The sequence below is a fragment of the Ambystoma mexicanum genome, chromosome 9 (assembly GCF_040938575.1).
Source record: "Ambystoma mexicanum isolate Mex_15411 chromosome 9, UKY_AmexF1_1, whole genome shotgun sequence".
Taxonomy (NCBI): domain Eukaryota; kingdom Metazoa; phylum Chordata; class Amphibia; order Caudata; family Ambystomatidae; genus Ambystoma; species Ambystoma mexicanum.
In genome coordinates, this window is record NC_090931.1 from 630,465,040 (window position 1) to 630,484,659 (window position 19,620).

The window sequence follows — 19,620 nt, forward strand, 5'->3', positions numbered from 1 at the left end:
AACCAAATCACAGTTGAGTAATATACCCTTACATCTACTTTCTGTTAGAATGGCGAAACGGTTTCCAAATAAAGGAAGAGGTTACATATACTTTTCAGAATGACAAAATATTTCTAAGTTAAGTAAAACAACCTTGAATATACACTTTTCAGAATGGCAGAACTAAGATAAGTAATAACTGTTCACTCCGAGTTACAGTTACCAAATCAGAGTTCCTAAGGAAGAGTGTTCGAACAAGTAACTAATTTAGAGTTAGTTGAGGGTCCGGGGGCTTCACAGAAGACACCCTAGGAGGATTCCAGCAGTTGCCTGGGTGCACTGGACGAGAGGACTCCCAATCACAGAAAACACCCCAAAACTACACAGGAATCGCAAGAGATTTAAAGTAAATACCCAAGCCAGCACAGTACCTCAGCACAGAAGAACCTTTTGCAGCAGGACATCATCCAGATCTGCAGCCAAAAACCTGGTTGTTTAATTTCTTCATCAAGAAAACAGAACACTGGAAGGACCTTTGCAGCAAGGATCACTGGGATGGTTCTAGGCAAGGTTTTCCACACGGGTGGATGCGGCTCTGTGGATTGGACACCTTTTTCAGGAGCACAGAAGACGACCGAATATTGCTGGACGGATTCTCATCATTTTCAAGGTCCAGCACTCTGGTTAGGGGACTTTCCAGACTGGAATCATGCCTCTGGTGATCCAGCAGGATGCCCACAAAGTTTCAGCGAGATACGGCATTCGGAAGACTGTGCCCCGCACAATGGCTCAAGGTACCCGCGTATTGGGGTATGGCAGCCTGCAAGGTCGCGGTCACGGCACGGCTCAAAATGCAGGTCTTTTTGAGTCTAGTTGTCTCATCAAGCTCTGGGTCGTTGTTTTCTGAGTACCCAGGTCGATTGGAAGGAAAGGCGACAGCAGGCTCTGGTACACAGCAGGCTCTCCGGTCACTGGAAATAGTCTCAGCCGCGAGTTCATCTTACTCTTCAGTTTTGGTTCCAGTGGTCTACTACCTCTACAGCTTCCAAGAACTGACTTTTATGCAGGAACCCAGCCAATCAAACAGCCTTGCAACATTCAAACTTGGGGTGTTGCCAATCCTTTCTGGAAAGCCAGCCTCCCAGGAAGAACTTGATTCTCACACTCAGGCTGGAAGACAAAGGACTGCAGAGTTTTGGACTCCAGCCTCGCTTCCTACCCTCACAGACACTGAAGCCTGGGCGGGCTTGACCAAGGTCTCCCACCGAAGATAAAATTGACACAAAGGAGTCTCCTGCCCTGGAGGTCAGGGGAAGGAACAAGAAAGGAAAAGTAACACTAAAATTGTTGAAAAAAGATGACGGGGGCCATTTTGGTAAAATGAGCACCCATGGGAGCCTTTACCAGGGATGTTGGAACAGCCCGCGGTAAAGGTGCACTGAATTAGTAAAAAGGTTTGCTGCCACCAGCCATTAAAAGTAAGCTTGTCCCTGTAACAGAATTGTTATAGTTAAAAGGGAAACATTGTATCTCCCCAGCACTCCACATAAGGTGAGGTGTGCTGGTCTCACCTAAATAAAGTTGAGGATAAAATATACTTTCAATCCTTGAGAACTCAGTTCTCACAATGTTAGCCAGAGAAAGTTCAAGGGGAGCCCCAAGGGCAACCCTGCAACAATAAAAAGGTGTAAACCAAAAGTTGCTAATGAGGATAACATTAAAAAGACACTATGGAAAGTCTTAAATATGGCACCCTTAAAAGATGGTGTGAGTGTGGAAAAGGTTTCCACTCACCGAGGCAGAAGGAGAAATAATCCCCCAGGTAAAGCATAATGTTCTGGGGTTTGACACAGGTCAAGAAGATTTATCATTGGTATGAAAAGCTTACCTAACCGTGAATACCCTTGCTAAACCTAGATTATCATTTTTAAGTCGAACCCCAGGTGGCAACATTGAAAAACCCTATTAACAGTGGAACACTGAAAACCGTTAGGACAGATTATTTTACATCCCAACAACAGAGCAGGGGCATAGACAGGGCAAATTCACAAACAAGACATTATCTAGAGGGCCTGCTTTTCTTACCCATCCACGCCTTTCATGTCAATGCAGATTTCAATAGAAAGCAGGCCCTCTTCCTCAGAAAGGCACATTTTAAGAAACTGATCATCCCGTAGCTCCTTTACAGGCTTATTCTTCAAGTACTTGAAGGAATAGGCATAATGAGCTTCATCAATTTCCTGCAGGGAGAAGAAAGACAATGTGTGTAAAACCAAAGATAAACCATCTTTAGCATTGTTTGAAGCCTAACATTTTGCTAGTAGCCATCACTCAATTTCATGGCCAAAATTCAGAATTCCAAAATGGCTAAAACTTTACTGCGCATTTCAGCGCAATTATATGAAGGGGGAAGTGTGCGTGGGGGGGGGAGCGGATATGATCATCTATAATTTGCAGGGAATATGAGCGGGGGTGTGCAGGCATATAAATGTGCTGAAAGGTGCGGAAAGAATGAATTAAACATTTTGGTATTCAGGATTTTTTTTTCCCCTTGCAGTATTCACATATTCTGGTACAATGCATTCCAAAACAGGAAAAGTTAAGTTAAGCAAGGCTCTCTGGACAATCCTTTGAAAAAACACATTCTGGAGGGAAATAAAAACACAAACATATTGCAAGGTTTCCCACAAACTGCCAGTATTAAACATGGAAGTAGGTGATGTTAGGACAATGTTTCTAAAGTCCACCCAATGGCTTTATAAAAACATACAAGTAGGCAATACACAACAGTCCAACACTTAATATAATCCTGTACTGCATATAAGGGTAGCGGGGACAGAGCAGACAGACCTATAATAGGAGGGGACCGGGGGAAAGAGGGCTGTAGATGGGTACAAAGAAATTCTAGCATACATATGGCCAACTAAAACACTGATAAACTGATGTATTGTAAAAAATTATGGTTTATTTTATATATACACACAGGCAAATAGACTCCTTTAAAAAGGCAAGTTCTTTTATCAAGGTGAAGAAGGGACTGAATGATCAGATACAATGGCATGCACTGGGGTTTATGAAGTAGATCCCATTTAAAATGGCACATGAGAACTGCACTATAATATATACGAGTTGCGGGGGTAGAGCACAAGGTCACCCTGCTGCATCCATATACTACGGCGTTACCATGGTGTCTACTAAGGAGGCATTTTTGTCTTTTGCCTGCGTTACCTTCAACAGAATGACTAGGTAGTGCTAAATAGTGTGTACAAAAAACTGCAATAGAAGCATGTGGTTAGGGCAAATGGTATGAAGACACCGCGCTCTGAACATTTTGTCCAAGTATGCATATTTACTTTTAATTATAAATACCTATAACTAACATTGCCCACGCAGCGTCCTGAGGCTACACCAAACCTCACTGGACTCTATAGAATAAATAGCATCCCAGGTCCATTCCAAAACGGACGCCGGGAAACTCGGCATCAACACAAACAACGCACTACTTAAGTAGTGCAGAGTGTTGCCGAGCAACCCTTATGTTTGGCCAAAAGGAGCGCGATTCACAGTGTTCCATACACCCTGCAGGCTGGGCATTCATCAAGAAACAGGCTAAGCACGTGAATGCCCCTTTCTGAGTTCGGACAAGGGGAGCACTCGTCACACAGAGACAAGATCTTTTGTAGGTTGACTTCCACTAATATGTATACCATGGACGAGCACGCTGAACCCCAATTTGGGGGTTAACAGAACGGGGCACATATATCTGCATGCACTAAGGGAATTGCAAGATGTACACGGGCGCAGTGTCCCTATGCAACTCCGTTGTCAGCATTCTTGTTTGAACATGCATCGCGCAATTTGTAAAAAAGATATAAAAAAAGAGAAATAAAAACTGAAAGCGGTCGGATGTCCCGAGACGTAATGAGATAAAAAAAAGAAAACACCTTTGCAGCGCAGCAGCCGCACGCGGTATTACGCGTAGGATGCTGCAGAAAAACTCCTGTCCCAAAAAAATTAAAGGCTTTTTTTACAAATTGTGCAGGACATTAGATACAAAAAAAATGAGGCTGCCTCACATAATTGAGACACCGGGCAGCACTGAAACCAAACAAAACGTAGAATACAAAAACAATGGCACTGTGGGCACCAGGGCAGATTGATAGTTATTATATATCTCATTCCCTAGGAATCCCATGACCCAAACGGGGATTGTCCAGATCATTGATGCGCAGTGAGAGACTGGATAGGCCAAAAAAAGCATGCAGACCTTAACTACCCGGTCTGTGGTATAAGGTAACTCTTAACAATGACTGGGGAAGCACTGTGACAATGAGAATGCAGATTGAAGGGGCCATGTGGGCACAACTGATCTAATCCTGTTATGTTATTTCATAGTAGATCTAAAGTTATTACTATATGCAAATAATTAGAAGTATGCTAGCATGCAAAAAGAAGAAATACTTACCTCACGAACCTACACCAAATCTAGTCTTTGGTGTCTCTCTAGGTAGATGGGGTGATGGATCCCCATATCCACCTGAAACAATGATCTCACGAAGACAGAATAAAACTAACAAGGTCCTGAAGAAGATGATAAACAAGGAAGTCATCAAAACTGGTAGACCCCCTTTTTAAGCAGGATATCCCGAAGAGCACGAATGGATACTGACAAGAAGCTATGCCTTTGTAATTGAGAACAGATTCTCCAAGAACTCTGTACTAATGTGAACATTTGTATCTGAACCCTAAAATTATTAGTGGTCTATAGCCAACATCATCAAGAGACCACTTTAGGGCTGGACAATTGAGCACACATAGTCATGCAAAGTATTTGGCTCAATGGAAGAGGCTTTTTATGATTTTCTTACTGATCGTAATTTGTCGTATATGTGTTTGCCTTTTAAATCAAGCAAGAGGACTACAACTTAGGGTCCACACTTCTTCGAAGGTTGAATAAAGACAGTGTTTTTAGGCCCACAGAAAATAGTTTCTCACAGAAATGTGGCCCTAGTGCTTGAGACATTGCTTTGCCTTCACCAAGAGGTTTTTACTACTTCTATCACTGGATAATCAGGGACAGTTATCTTCCCTCATTCCCCGCCGGATAGGTACACCACCTCTCTCCTAGAGACAGATACCCCACAATAGGTGAGGGTAGTCTGCATTTAGGATCTCTTGAGGTAATACATTAATTGTAAACTAGCAAGTAATCCCACGTTTATACAGTGGGCCTCTAGAAGTGTTTTGTGTGTGATAAAATATGTACTCCAACACTTCAGGCTGAATGTTAAACTGCTAACTATTCCCTCCCTGATTTTGATTAAGTACTATTATCATTCATAAACAATTAGGCAGGATTGTTTGCAGTACCCTTTGGGAGACTACAACAACCTTGTCCTCGTGGCAACAGGAACCCAACCTTTGGTATATGTCTGTACTACACAGGTTGGTAGTGTGGCTGAGAAGGGTCAATGTGAGCATTAGTGTCCTTACACAGAGTGACAAGTTTACAGTGACAAGTATTCAAATAAAACCTTACACTGAAGGTTTCTTGATTAAACTATTATCCATTTATTTAACAGTCAGTTCAATAAGCCTTCTTCAGAACGGGCGATATATAAGCAACACAAATACACTCTAAAATACGTACTCGTAGTTTCTCTAAATCAGCAAGTACCCATTTCAGATGGCACACAGACACTTCCTACAACCTCATGTGACTTAAATAACTAGGACACTGGACAATAATATATCACTGGTACATTTATAGCAATTCTGAGTTTGTTGTCAAAGAAAAGGGTTTGGGGAATAAAACCAAGGTTAAAAAATATTCAGAAGCAGGTAAGTACTCTTGAAGCACCAATGCAAAGTAAATTAACCCTTTCCTGTAGTAAAGGTAAAGCACAAAGTCAGAGGTAAGAAGAGTCTTTCAGGGAGCCTGGACAGCCAATGTTAAGTTAGTAACAGTCTAGGTGAGCTGAAGCACTTCTTGCAGGTAAGTAGAAGTCTTGCACAATGTTTTAGAAGTCTTTGTAGAAAATGTAGAATCAATGTACGGCCACAAGCTGGGAGGCTTGTGAGGGGCAAAATTGCAAGAAACTCTGCAAAAGCAACCAATACCAGTCTCAACTGAGAACAAGTAAGACTACACAACAAGCAGCAAGTCCCCCTAGTTTTATAGTAACTTTGGTTAGAATAAATGGTTCTAGCTGGCTTCTGGTCCTGTGTAGCTCTGAAGATTCGGTTGTTCCTGGGCCTCAGTCGTGGGGGACAAGAGGGAGGACATCTGGGGACACCTGCACTACAAAGGGAAGGTCAGCGACAGCAACTGGCAATCTTCAAATCAGTGGCACTTCGGTGTTGCAGCTTCTCGTGTCTATAGCAAATAGCACCACCGCGGTTCTCAGATACCGCTTCAGACTTTCCTAGCATCTGGGGTCCAGCACTCTGTTCAGGTGGCTCAGGTTCGGTCAGTCCTGCTTCCTGGGAGTCCGGAGGCTCTTGTTGGAGCTTGGGTCTGACTTAAAAAAGCAACGCACACAATCTGGTGTTCCTCACCCTGGCACTTTGTTTTCAAAAGCAGCAGAAGTGGAAGTATAGCCAACTTCAAGGGGATGTTCAGACGGGCTTACTTTGGAGTCGATTGGTCCCACCAACACAAAGGGCTTTTCTAGTCGAGGCAATTCGGAGCTTCAGCACAGCAGCAGGGCTTCACCGGGCAAACCAACGGTCCAGGAGTTGCAGCAGGCGTCTCTTCCAAGTTCCTCTTCGGATTCATTCGTACAGTGGTCGTCTATGCCTTCCAAGCCAAAAACCCTCGCCTTTTATGAAGGTTTTTCCCATTCATTCTAGCCTGTCAGTCGAACAGCAGGGTGGCTGTCCTTGCCGGACAGCCAGCCAATCACCTTTGGGTGCATTCCTATAACCAAGGGGATTAAGTACAGGGAGTTTCGGGCACCTCGCTCACTTCCTGCCCCTGCCAGACATAATGGAGCCAGAGGCGGGCTGCACTCGTGAATCCCCGCCAAAGACAAAACTAACAAAGGGACCAAACCTGGTTTGGCATGCAGTGTAAATCTTGATAAGGACCTTTCCAACAAGAAATGGCGAAAAAAGACGACCAAGGCCATTTTGACAAAAATGGGCACCCATTGGTGTCTTACATCAGCAGCGAACGCAGCCTGCGGTAAAAACAACGGTAGTTAAAAGTAAAGCACTGCCACCACCAGCCATTAATTGTATAAAGGTTAACAAAAATGTTACATGAGAAACTAGACAAAGGGGATACTAGGTAACCCCTTCAGCACCCTATGGTAAAATGGTGTGTGCTGGGTTTATTAATTAGTAGGGCGCACCGAACCCTTAGGTAACTGGGTGCAACAGAGTACAAGGGAAACTTAAAAGCTTAGTTACACATGTAGGTGAGATGTAAACATACATTACACAATCTACGGATCGTACATATATTCGTACATAAATGAGGGGTACAATACAGCTGGGAATCCAATACAGAGTACATACGGAGGGCAACACAGTAGCTGGGGATCAGGTACCGAATCATAGACGAAAGCCATAGTTCAGAGGCTGGTACCTTGCTCCGTGTATGTTAATCGTAATAGTCGTTCGATCGTAGCCATTTGAGAATGTTAAGCCTAAAGCTGTGGTAGGATTGGTCTATTCTGAGATCAAGAGGGAGTGTATTCGGTATTAAGTAATATTATCCCCATATATATATAGTCGCCGTAAATAATATCGCCGGGAAAAAAGTTGTGGCGATATTTGGGTGACCATATTTATGGGGACAGGGGCAGCAGGGGTTGCGTGGGTGTCCCCCGCATGTTCCATGTAATGCCCCCACAAAAAACGGCAATTTTTCAGCAATGTTTTTGCATGGCGATATTTTTGGGGGGACATTATTACATGGAACCGTGTATTCCAGTACTGTGCAACTTTTACCGGGAAGCTACTTCCGCCTGTTTTTTTAGCATAAACCTGGCTATATGTGGGCAGTGGGAGTTAGCAGCTCTGGAGGGGAGCGTTTTATGTTCTTCTGACTATTCTCTCCACAAGGCAAGGGGGAGCTGCGTTATTAAGGCACTTGAATGTTAGCAAAGCTGTTTTAAGTAAGATCCTGTCGCAAATTTTTAGCCAGTGTTCTCTTCTCATGTTAGATACATTTTCTTTAGTGGGTAGGTTCAAGGCTGTTCTAAGGGCATTGTTTTGTAGTATCTGAATTTTGTCTGATGTATTTGTTAGCTCTCAGGAATAGGGTGTTACAATAGTCTAGTTTTGACAATATTAGGGCATTGGCAAGGATAATGCAATGGGCTTGCGTTAGGAAAGGTCTGCATGACCTGATAAGTTTGCATGTGAAGGCAGTGGATGATGCCAGAGTTTACCCGTTTCCTCAATGTTAGTGTGGAATCAAGGTAAAAGCCTAACGTTTTCACTTCTTTAGCTACTGTGATTATGTTGCCATCAATGTTGAAAGCAGAGTAGTTAGGGTTAAGTTTTAGGTTGGCAGGAGAGCCAAGGATCAGGATCTCTGTTTTGTCGTCATTCAGACAGAGGTCATGGGTAGCCATGCATGCCTGAATGAGGAGGCGTATTTAATTTCCCAAGGCTGTATCAGAGACATAGTTGCCCGAAAGGGGAATGAGGATCTGGGTGTCATCTGCATAATTAGTGTAGGTGACACCCAGTCTGTCCAATTTGTCAAATAGGGGATTGGTAAATATATTATACATAGTTGGCGAGACGCAAGAACCTTGAGGAACATCGCATGTTTGTATTGGGTCTGCTGATGCCGATGTGGAGAAAGGAACAAGTTACTTACCTGTAAATGTTGTTCTCCAGCATGAGTCTAGCATGTATTCACATGCTCATGAATATTCCCAGTCAGGCTGGGAATCCTCAGTAAAGAAAAAAATCAGTTTAGTTTCTGAACTGTCTTTCTACTAGTAACCAATCGCTGGTCTGTGGGTCATACTGCCCCCAGCCAATGACTGCCCTCTACCTAAGCCCCTCCCATGGCAGCCATCTTCAGATTTGGTAGCACGTAAAGTGGCAGTAGCACCAAGAGAAGAGCCGCAGAGGGATAGGAGGGAGGGTTTGCATGTGAATCCATGCCAGACCCATGCTGGAGAACAACAGTTACAGGTAAGTAACTTGTTCCTTCTCCAGCATGGGGTCTAGCATGGATTCCCATGCTCATGAATACAAGAATACATAGCAGTACAAACATGCACAACCATAGGAGGTGGCAAGGCTCAACATTAAGCATTTCAACAACTCAACATTAAGCATCTCTTACCTCCTCACCAGGCTCACCTTCAAGCGAACAGGTTGTGCAGCACTGCCTGGCCGACTCTGGACTCCTCCCTGGAATCACAGTAGACGCAGTAGAATCTCATGAAGGTGTGCGTCGACCTCCACGTAGCAGCCCTGCAGATGTCCAGCAGGGGCACAACAGACAAGAACGCTGTGGTAGCAGCGATCGCTCTGGTTGAATGGGCTCTTGGACGACCAGGCAATGGTCGGTTTGCGAACCGGTGACGGTGCATGATGCAGCCGGAGAGCCATCTGGAAATAGAAGCCTTTGAGAGGGCCTTCCCTTGGTTCACAGGTCCAAAGTTTACAAACAACTGTGATGTCTTCCGAAGACTCTTTGTGCGGTCCACGTAGAACTTCAGAGCTCTAGCCACATCCAGCGAGTGCAAAGTCCTCTCAGCCAGTGACGAAGGCGATGGGAAGAAAACAGGTAACACCAAGGGCTCGTTGAGATGGAAGTCCGATGGCACCTTGGGAATGAAGGAGGGGTGCGTCCTCAGCACTACCCTCGTCTCGTGGAATGTCAGGTATGGAGGTTTACAGGGAGGGCCTGAATCTCTCCCACTCGTACGGTGGTGATGGCCACAAGAAATTATGTCTTCCACGAAAAGAACTTCAACAATGCCAAATGCAGAGGCTCGAATGGCGGCCCCATGAGCCTGGTCAACACCACATTGAGCTCCCACGCCGGGGCCGGAGCCTTCACCGGCGGGAACGATCGGAACAGCCTTTCATGGAACAGCCTTTCATTAACTCCTTCACCAGGCGATGAGACCACAGAGATGACCACCCAGAGTTCTGGTGTAGCGGGAGATAGCCGCCAGATGGATCTTGATGGAGGCATGTGCTAGCCCCGCCTTAGCCAGCGATAGCAAGTACGGCAGCAATTGCGGGGCCGTAATCCGCAGAGGGTTAATCTTCTGTGCATGGCACCAAACGGAGAACCTCTTCCATTTGTGTCCATAGCACTTACGAGTCGAGGACGCCCTGGCCTTTGCAAGCACCTCTTTGCAGTCCGCCGAGATATGGTACCCTCTGAACTCTAGTGCTACAGGAGCCAGGCCTGCAGGTTCAGTGATCCTTGGTCGTAATGGAGGATGGCGCCTCCTTCCCTGGCGAGCAGGAGCAGATCCACGTCCGTCAGTTTGACAGGGGGGGGCGCTCACATGTCCAGAAGGTCCAAGAACCAGATCTGCCTCGGCCACGCCGGTGTGACGACGAACATCCTGCACCGGGACCGTCTGAGTTGACTGATGAGTCGCAAAGGCAACAGTGGGAACGCATACAGGAACAGGCGTTCCAGGGGAATGAGAAGGCATCGGCCATGCTCCCCGGCTGGGGAAACCTGCTGGCGAACCTCCGGCACTTGGTGTTCATCGCCGCCGCGAATAGGTCTATCTGGGGATTGCCCCATCGTCGGAATAGGAGATCCACTTGATCCTGCCGCAGCGCCAACTTGTGGCATGAGCGCAGCTCCCTGCTGAGTGAGTCGGCAATGGTGTTCTTTATTCCTGCGAGATGGAAGGGTACCAGGAACATCTCTTGGGCGACGGCCCAGTGCCACAGATCCTGCGCTTCCTTGGATAGGGCTGGGGATCTGGTGCCCCCCTACTTCCGGATGTAGAACATCGTGGTGGTGTTGTCGGTGAATATCCTTACCACTTTGCCCTTGAGGGACGGAAGGAACGACCTCAGGGCCCAGAACATGGCTGAGCTCCAGGACATTGATGTGTAGTGACCTCTCCTCCGGGAGCCAAAGACCTCTTGCGTGGAGATCTCCGGTGTGTGCTCCCCATCACTCCAGAGAGGCATCAGTCGTCACCGTTTCCTGATGTGCCGGGGTCTGGAAGTCCATACCCGCCGCTAGATTAGCGCGGGTCCCCCACTACCGGATCGCTTGGCGGAAAGTCTCGTTGAGAGATCCTGTTTTCAAAGCTGCCCGCCGCTTGAATCCAACGGGCGTCGAGGAGCTCCTGCAGTGGTCGCATCCGCAACCTGCAAAGGCGCAAGAGGTAGATGCACGATGACTTCATGCCGAGTAGGGACTTGATGGACCTCACCCTGACCATGTCCATGGTCAACAGCCGTTGTACCTTGCCCAGGATGGCCTTCGTCCTTTCCTCTGACAGCAAAGCCAATTGTGCCACTGTGTCTAGTCTGGCTCCCAGGAACAGAGCGTCTTGCAACGGTACCAAGTGGGATTTCGCGAAGTTGATCGAAAATCCCAGATCTGTGAGCCACTGGACGGTCTTCGCTGTGTGGTCGACGGCGAGTTCCCTTGATTTTGCTCGGATGAGCCAATCGTCCAGGTAGGGGTAGACGTGGATCCCCTGCAGGCATAGGCGCAGCCACTGCTGCTAGGCACTTGGTGAACACCCTGGGCGCCAACTTCAATCCGAAGGGAAGGGCCTTGAACTGATAGTGTCGCCCTTGGACCACAAATCGTAGGAATTTGATGCCCTTATAGAATGGGGATGTGGAAGTAGGCATCCTCCAAGTCCAGCGACAACAGGAAGTCGCTTTCCTCCAGCTGTCCTAGCACGTGCTGGAGGGCGACCATCCGTAATTTCTGGGACTTGATGTACTTGTTTAGACGACGAAGGTCCAGGATGGGTCCCCAACCGCCGGTCTTCTTCCTGACGAGGAAGTACTGCGGGTACAATCCGGAGCCCCGGAGCCTCTTTGGGACGAGTTCTATAGCTCCCTTTCTTAGCATTGCTCGTACCTCCAGAAGTAGTTGTGGGACGTGGTTTTCCTTCCTGGCCACGGGTGGAATACAAGGAAACCTTCTTTGAAACAGCAGAGTGTACCCGCGGGCCAGGGCATCTAGCACCCAACGGTCGGTGGAGATGGATTCCCACACAGTGATGAAAATTCGCCAGCCTGCCTCCCACCGGGGTGCTCGGGTGGGGGCCCGACGCCACAGCCGGTCAGTCCTGTTTTGTGGCGGCCTTGCCACCTTGCCGACAATGAGGGGATCCTCCGGTCTTGCCGCGTCCTCTGTAGGCTTCCTGTGAGTAGGAGCGGGCCGCTTGGCGGTACGACGAGGAGCCGCCACCGAATCCTTTGGAGGCACCTTGCTTGCCTCCGGAGTTCCGAAATGACGGCCGTCGTCGTAGAACACCCAAGGCCCGAGCCGTCTCGGTGTCTACCTTGATGGCCTGCAGTGACTCATCCACTGTCTTGCCGAACAGGTTGTTCCCGTCAAAGGGCATGTCCAGAACCCTGGTCTGCATGTCCTGGCGGAAATCGGTGGCTTTGAGCCAACTGTGCCGGCGAAAGCAAACACTGTTGTCCATCTGGCGAAAGTCAGTGTCGGCGATGTCCGTGGCCACTGTAATGGTGTGGTCCGAAGCCACCTCGCCTTCCTGTAGGATTTCCAGGGCCTCAGCCCTCTTGTCGTCCGGGAGGAAGTGCAGGAGGGGAGCGATCTTGAACAACAGCTCCCTGTCGTAGCGTGCCATGATCGCGAGGGCGTTGGTCGCTTTAATAGTCGTCACCGCCAACGAGATGACCCGTCCCATGGCATCCAGCTTCTTCCCCTTGCTGTCAGGGGGACTGGGGGGTGTGGAAGTTGAGGCCGCCGCCCCCGCCAATTTCTTCTTGGCCGCCACGGAGACCACTGAATCCTGGGACGGCTGTGCTCTGAGGCACATAGGGGCAGAGTCCGGGACCCAGTACTTCTTCTCGTACAGGAGCCGTGGACGGGTTCTTCAGGAGCGCCAGCCCCTCGTCCCAGATGTCGTCCAGTAAGGGGACTGAGAGGACAGTCTTCCTCTTGGCCTCCCGTCGTTGGTAGCGGAAGCCCTCCTTCTGTTCTTCGGTGCAGAGCTGGAAGAGCTCAGATGCCCTGGCGATCAAGGCATGGAAGGAGCCAATTTCATCGGGGGGTGGGGGGTGTTATGCTTGATTTATGCCCGATCTAAAAAGGCGCGGGTGCGCAATGCATTCTGGGAGCACTCTAAGCCATGTTGGATATTTACTTCATACCGCAGTGAAACGCTGCACACATTTTGCTGAGTGTTAGATTCACAGTGCTGAGACAAACATGCTTTTCCAAACCTGGTATGCGGTCAAGGCCATTTCTGCTGGGAAAGCCAACGTTGTTATGGCTTGCTACTGTTCTCCGTGGAGCATATTTTTAGAGAAGGGAGGCACTGCGCTTCTTGGGGGGAGCTCTCGATTGACCCAGCAGGCAACCAACGGCTGTTCCTCAAATGCGCAAGTGCAATTTCCAGAATGTTCGAGAATTAACTCCTCTTTTGTGGAGTGTGTATATATGTGGAAGCCCGGAGGTGGTCAGGTGAGACTTCAGCCAGAGAAGGATGCTTACGTCCGGCCTTCCTGTGAGCTGTGGTGCTCTCAGCCTGGCTGTTCCCGGGGTCTTCCAGCCGCTTCTGGACGAGATGAGGAATTCTGTTACGCTCACAGTGATGTATTTCTTTTTTACTTCTTTACTTCTTCTGTGATCTAAGTCCTTATTGTTATGAGCTTGTTTCTATGTACTTGTAAGCTTAGAAGATAAATCAGCTCTTTACGGCTATTTATTCAAAGAGTGCGTGGCTGTGAGTTATTGTGTCTGTCTGTTTATGGTTCAAAGTATTTGCTCTATAATTGCATTGGTGATTTATGTTTGTTCCGTGCACTTTTCGGGTGAGAGCAATACAGGGGGGAGGCCCGAGGAGGTGGTGATGGGAGGCCATACCGTCGTTACCACTGTCGTCGTCCGTCACCGTTCCAGTCTCATCCCTCGGAGGAGGGGATGGGGGTGAAGGCTGGAAGGGGAGGGGAGGAGGATGGACTCATCTGCGCTTGTTAGGTGGGTTCCCCGACGGTCCAGGCTCCGCTGGGTCATCGGTGGGGGGGTAAGGGCATCCTTGTTCTCATCTCCGTACACAGGGCTTGTATGGCCATCAAGATAGCTCCTGAATTGTCCCCTGGTACGGGCACCGGCTGCAACAGGACCGACAGCTGGGGCGTGGGGCCCACCACGGCCCCATCTTCCTAATTAGCTCCCCCGTTGCTCTCTTCGTCGGCCTCATCGGGATCCTTCCCGTGGGCCCTGGATTCCTCTGACTTCTTGTCCCGGATCACTTGGAGCTAACCAACTCATCCTCAGAGGTGGTATCCGTGTCCGTTATGGCTACTGTGCCCCCCCTCTTTCTCCTGCTGGGGTTTCACGGGGGTCTTCTCGATAGGCAGAAAATAAGATTCCCTTTGGGGTGGCAGGGAAACTCTAGCCCCTGAAGCCATCTTCCCTGGGGAAGCCTCTGTAGGTTTCGCCAGGGCTGCCACGACTCTTCAATCGAGGCCTTAGCCGGTGAATCAGGGCCTACACGACCTTGGCCGTGCCTGAGGCCTTCACCTTGGGGGGAGGGTCGCCACCTCGCGCCCCCCCCCCCCCTCGGCTGTCTAAATCGGGACCGACCGGGGCTTCTCCCGAAGCTTACCTGGGTTCTCCGACTTCCTCTTCACCAAGCCAGAGCGTTGGCTCGTGGTTGATGGTGTTGGTGATACTGCGCCCTGCCTGGCAGCGGAGGAGCCCGACCGATCGGCGCTCCTGGTATCCGCAGACTCGCAGTGCTTTGCCTTTTGTTGGGCCCCCGTCGCCGGAGCGCCCTCAAAGGTCTTAGAAGACGGCTCAGATTATTTCTTCTCACCCGCTGCTGGGCTCTTCCCCTCCAGCCAGTTGGTGAGTCGAGTATGACGATCCTTCATTGTCCGTTCGGACATGTTCTTACAAAACACAGTCCTTCTCCACGTGCGATTTGTCGCTGTGAAGGCAGTAGAGGCACTGAGAGTGCTCATCCTCCTTAAAGGCGTTTTGTAGTCCGCATCCAGGGCAGCTCCTGAACAGCTTGGATCCAACAGGCGTCATGCTTCCTTTGTCCTGGGCCATGTGCATGCGAGGTAGGCCTCAAAGATCTTCTGGAATCCTCCGAGAAGTGGAAACTCGACAAAAAGATGCCCTTGAGGGGCGTAGAAAATTCCGTAAACAGGGCCCCTTTGATCAGAAGTAGTATCAGTGGAGCTTGAGGCTCGATTGACCGAAAATAGAGTAAACTCTTTGAAAAAATGCTAAACGTAGTAAAAGCTTGAGAGCTACAGCACGAGGACTCCCATCACTTCCAGGTGTGGTAAAAATCTGAAGATGGCTGACAGAGAACGAGCTTAGGTAGAGGGCAGTCATTGGTTGGGGGCAGTATGACCCAGAGACCAGTGATTGGTTACTAGTAGAAAGACAGTTCAGAAACAAAACTTTTTCTTTACTGAGGATTCCCAGCCTGACGGGGTATATTCATGAGCATGTGAATCCATGCCAGACCCCATGCTGGAGAAACTCTCATTGTTCTATTGTCTAGGAATGACTGGACCCAGGCTATGGCTTTGCTCAAGAAGTGGGCAGCCGATGCTCGGTGATCCACCAGGTCAAAGGCCGCCGACAGGTCGAGGAGGAGCAGCATGTCAGTATTTCCCTCGTCGTTGAGCTTGTCAATTTGTGTCTTGAGATCGATTAAGGCCGTCTCCGTGCCATGTTGTGGCCGAAATCCAGATTGGCGGGAGCCTAAGAGATGGTTAGTTTCGAGATGGTTAGTTTCAAGATAGTTCTGGATTTGTAGATAGGATACTCTATTATCTTAAGAAGGAAGGGAACCATGGTGATAGGCCTATAGTTGGTGGGGATGGATGGGTCTAGAGTTTGTTTCTTAAGAAACCAAGACTCTTAAATTACTTGGGACGGTATCTCTTGCAGCATCCTTGATTAGATAGGCAGGGCAATTGTTGACCTTCCAGTTAGAGGGCTTCAGAGATACAATGATGTTTTCGGTTTCAAGGATGGATACTTTGCTGAATTTAAATGGAGCTGGGTTGGGAGTGTCTTTGGTAAGAATAGTAGGTGATGTCTCAGTCGGGGGCAAGGAGGTTTTTTGTTTAGGAATTTTAATTTGAAGTGTTGTTATTTTATTAGCTAGGGCATTCTGGATGCTAGTGCACCATTGTTTGTCTTTAGGTATATTGTCAGGAGGGGCTATGGGGGGATTCTAATTCCCGAAGGATCAAACAATTCCTTGGTGTTAGAGCTAGCGTTAGATTCTTTCGTTGAAGAAATCTTTCTTGGTACGGATAATTTCCGTTTTGTAATTATTTGCAAAGTGATTTAGTTGCGATTTGTTTTCGCCAGTGGGGGAGTGTCGCCACAGGGATTCTAATTTCCTTTTTTGCAGTCTTAATGCTTTAAGGTGAGGGATAAACCAGGCATTGAGATGTGCCTGCTGTTTACTCTTTTGCATAGATTGAGGGGCGCAATGGTGTCAAGGGCCTTAATCATTGTGTTGGCAAGCTCCACAAGGAGATCGGGATCCGAATTGCTTGGGAGAGAGTTAATGGTGGGAAGGAGTGATAAGAGATTGTCAAGTGTGATGTTCTTTTTTGATCTAGTATGTAGAGGAGGTTATGGAGAAGTCGATTAAGTGGTCGGTCCATAGTTGTGGGATAATTTTATTGATAGTGGTGGTGCAATTCAGGGCGCCAACCCAGTCAAAGGTTCTTCCTTTGTCGTAGGTTGGATTAAGATCTTTTTGAATTAAGCCATGTTCAGCAAGCATGGTCGCTATAGTTTGGGCTGGTTTGTCCTCTGGGTCGTTGAATCCTAAATTGAAGTCGCCCAGTAATAGTGATTGAGGAGTCTTTGATGTTGTTGGCTAGTAGCCTGGAGAGGTCCTCCTCGAAGGTGCTGATGGCAGTTATTTTATAACTGGAGCGGGTGTTAGGATCCTTATTGCTATTAGTTCTAGGCTCATAGAGGCATGGTAATCTGGCTCGAAGTATGATGTTTCAGTCCGGTGTGGGACACGGTACATGCTTAGTTTGAGAAATAGTTGAATTGATTAATGGCAAAGTGGGGCACAGCAGAAAGGTCACCTTGGTCTTTATGGGGAACAGTTTTGTGTACGTGCAAAGTAGGGATGGATTGCTGTTACAGCCTGGTCAAGACAAGGCAGTCCGGTAGGCTAGTCCCCCAGAGTGCAGAGCGAGTGTAGATCAGGGTAGGCTAGTCTGACAAAGGCAGCGCATATTTGAATCAACAGTAGGCTAGTCTGACAATGGCAGGGTAAATGCACATCAATAGTAGGCTAGTCCGACATAGGGCAAATGCAGTGGAAGTAAATTAGTTCAACATCGGTCAGGAGGAAACAGGTCAGCGGGACTAGTTCGGTATAATAAGTACAAGTAAAGCAAAGTAAGAGCAATTTGGCTAATTTTAGCATAGGCAATGGCAAGTGCATATGAGTAAGCTTATTCTGCGTGGGCGTGTATAACTTAGGCCAGATATTTATGCAAGGACTAGTGTCGCCAATCAGGTTACAGTTTACTCATAAGTAGTCACAGCGGGAGTAGTCCCTCACCAAGGGGATTTTGGGCATGATGGGCGTCCGATGGCAACAGGTCAAGTGAACCATGCTTCGATAGAACGTTAGTTTGTGCGGAGACATGCTCTTTCCAGTGTTAGGTTTGCGTGACAGCCAGTTTCCAGGGCCCACGTGATAGCAGAGGAGTTCTTGTGCGACAGGCGTAGAATGCCACAATGTAGTACGTTTTTCTGAAGGTCAGGCAGTCTGCATATGGTGCCCAGGCCAGACGGCAGTGTAATGGGATTGCTTTGGATGATAGAGAGGGGTTCTTACTTGTTGGCAGCAGTAGGGATGGACAGAATGCCTGGGCCTCAGCCCTCCGACAAACGACAGGCACAGACAGGCGATGCCCTTATTGGACGCCCTTAGTGGATCGGCCGGCTCTCGCCTTCCGGTGACCCTGCGCCAGGGAAGAGCTGCAGGGAGGCCTATCAGCTTCTCGTTTCGTTGCTAGGCAACGATGTAAACATTATGACGGTCGCCATTTTAATGCTCCTCCTCGTGGGGCATGGCCGGGGAACGTAGTGTAAAGACCACTACAAATCGATTAAAAGGCAAATAAGCAGTATATGCACTCCGGCACTTGGGTCTAGAAAGTTACAAATGTATGTAAAGTCAATTCTACTTCAATGTTCTTAGAAACAGTAGTTATCCAAGACAAGGTATTTAAACCTTGGGGAAATCTGAATTACTTCCCTGTGTCACTGCACTGAAGGTGCTGTGTGCCACAATGTAAAAATATGATGCCTATCGAGTTTGTCAGACTCCAAAACCAAAAGAAACCGTTCAAATCACAGAAAAATACATGAGCGAGTGGAGAAAAAGGCCTCACTCTCTCCAGATTAAAAATGAAAAGACCTAAAGTCCAGCAAAAGAGCTGGGGGTCTCTAAGGTAGAGGGGAATTAGCACGTCTCAGAATTCTCCCTAACAGGTGGGTTACTTAATATCAAGTAGACAAGTGCTGTGTAGTCTCACACAGTGTTACTAAATCCATTCTTGCCAAACACCCTTATATTACTGAAAGTAATCCAAAAAGTAACTATTGGGTTGACTTCCCCAAAACTCCTATTAGGTGTTCCAAATAAGTTTAGATGCTTTGGTCTGTGTACCTTCAAGCATAGTGTGTTTTCGAATTGTGGTTATATATAATGCGATAGTACTTATAGAAGAGGCAGAGGAAAGAGTTGGCTTCTAGATAATGAACACTCCTGTGCTGAGCTCAGTGAGTAGTTTGCTTGGATTCCATCTGGTTCTGCAAGGTCACAGGTTGGAAGAGGTAAACACAATACCTCTTGAGAAGGAAGTTTATCAAGATGTCCCGGTTACCTTGCAAGGAGAGTATTATGATCCTTTAGTATGAAAGGATCTCACGCGGTTTTAGCTGTGGTTGTGAACATCAAATGCATTTTTTTCAAAGGTAAAGGTTTTATTTTAATTAAAATGGGTTTTACGTGATAAAAAAAAAAAAAAACCAAGGGTGGAGGGGGACAACCCCCCATAAAAGAAAAATGAAAAAAAATGCATTATTTTATTTTCGTTGTTTTTTTTAAATGCTAAGGCATTCGATGCTTTGGTATTCGATGCAATCACTATAAATCGTTACATGTGTATTTTTATTTGCATTGGAACATAATCTGAACACATTGTCTGCAAGGAAAAGGTCAGCTGACACGTATTTCAACCCCAGAGGGTCTTTATCACAGCCGATTAGTTATAGGATACAAACAATTTCCAATACCATATAACAAGTTTATGGGGCAAAAATGGCTGTGTTTTCATTGAGTTTAAATTTTCAAAAGATCGTGATAAGTGGTGAATTGAGACAGTATTTGTGATTTAACATTGCTCATTTCAATGCAATTAACAGACAAAATTGCAATGTTCTACAGGTGCGTC

General features: G+C 47.5%; 1 protein-coding gene across 3 annotated transcripts in view; it reads right to left on the reverse strand.

The window, feature by feature from the left end:
• SUPT6H (SPT6 homolog, histone chaperone and transcription elongation factor) overlaps positions 1–19,620 on the reverse strand; it is a 1,195,112-nt gene that overhangs the window by 802,272 nt on the left and 373,220 nt on the right. For all 3 annotated transcript variants that reach the window (XM_069615328.1, XM_069615329.1, XM_069615330.1), the window contains one exon: positions 2,065–2,219. In XM_069615328.1, coding sequence (XP_069471429.1) covers positions 2,065–2,219 — 155 coding nt within the window. The remainder of the gene's footprint in view (positions 1–2,064; positions 2,220–19,620) is intronic.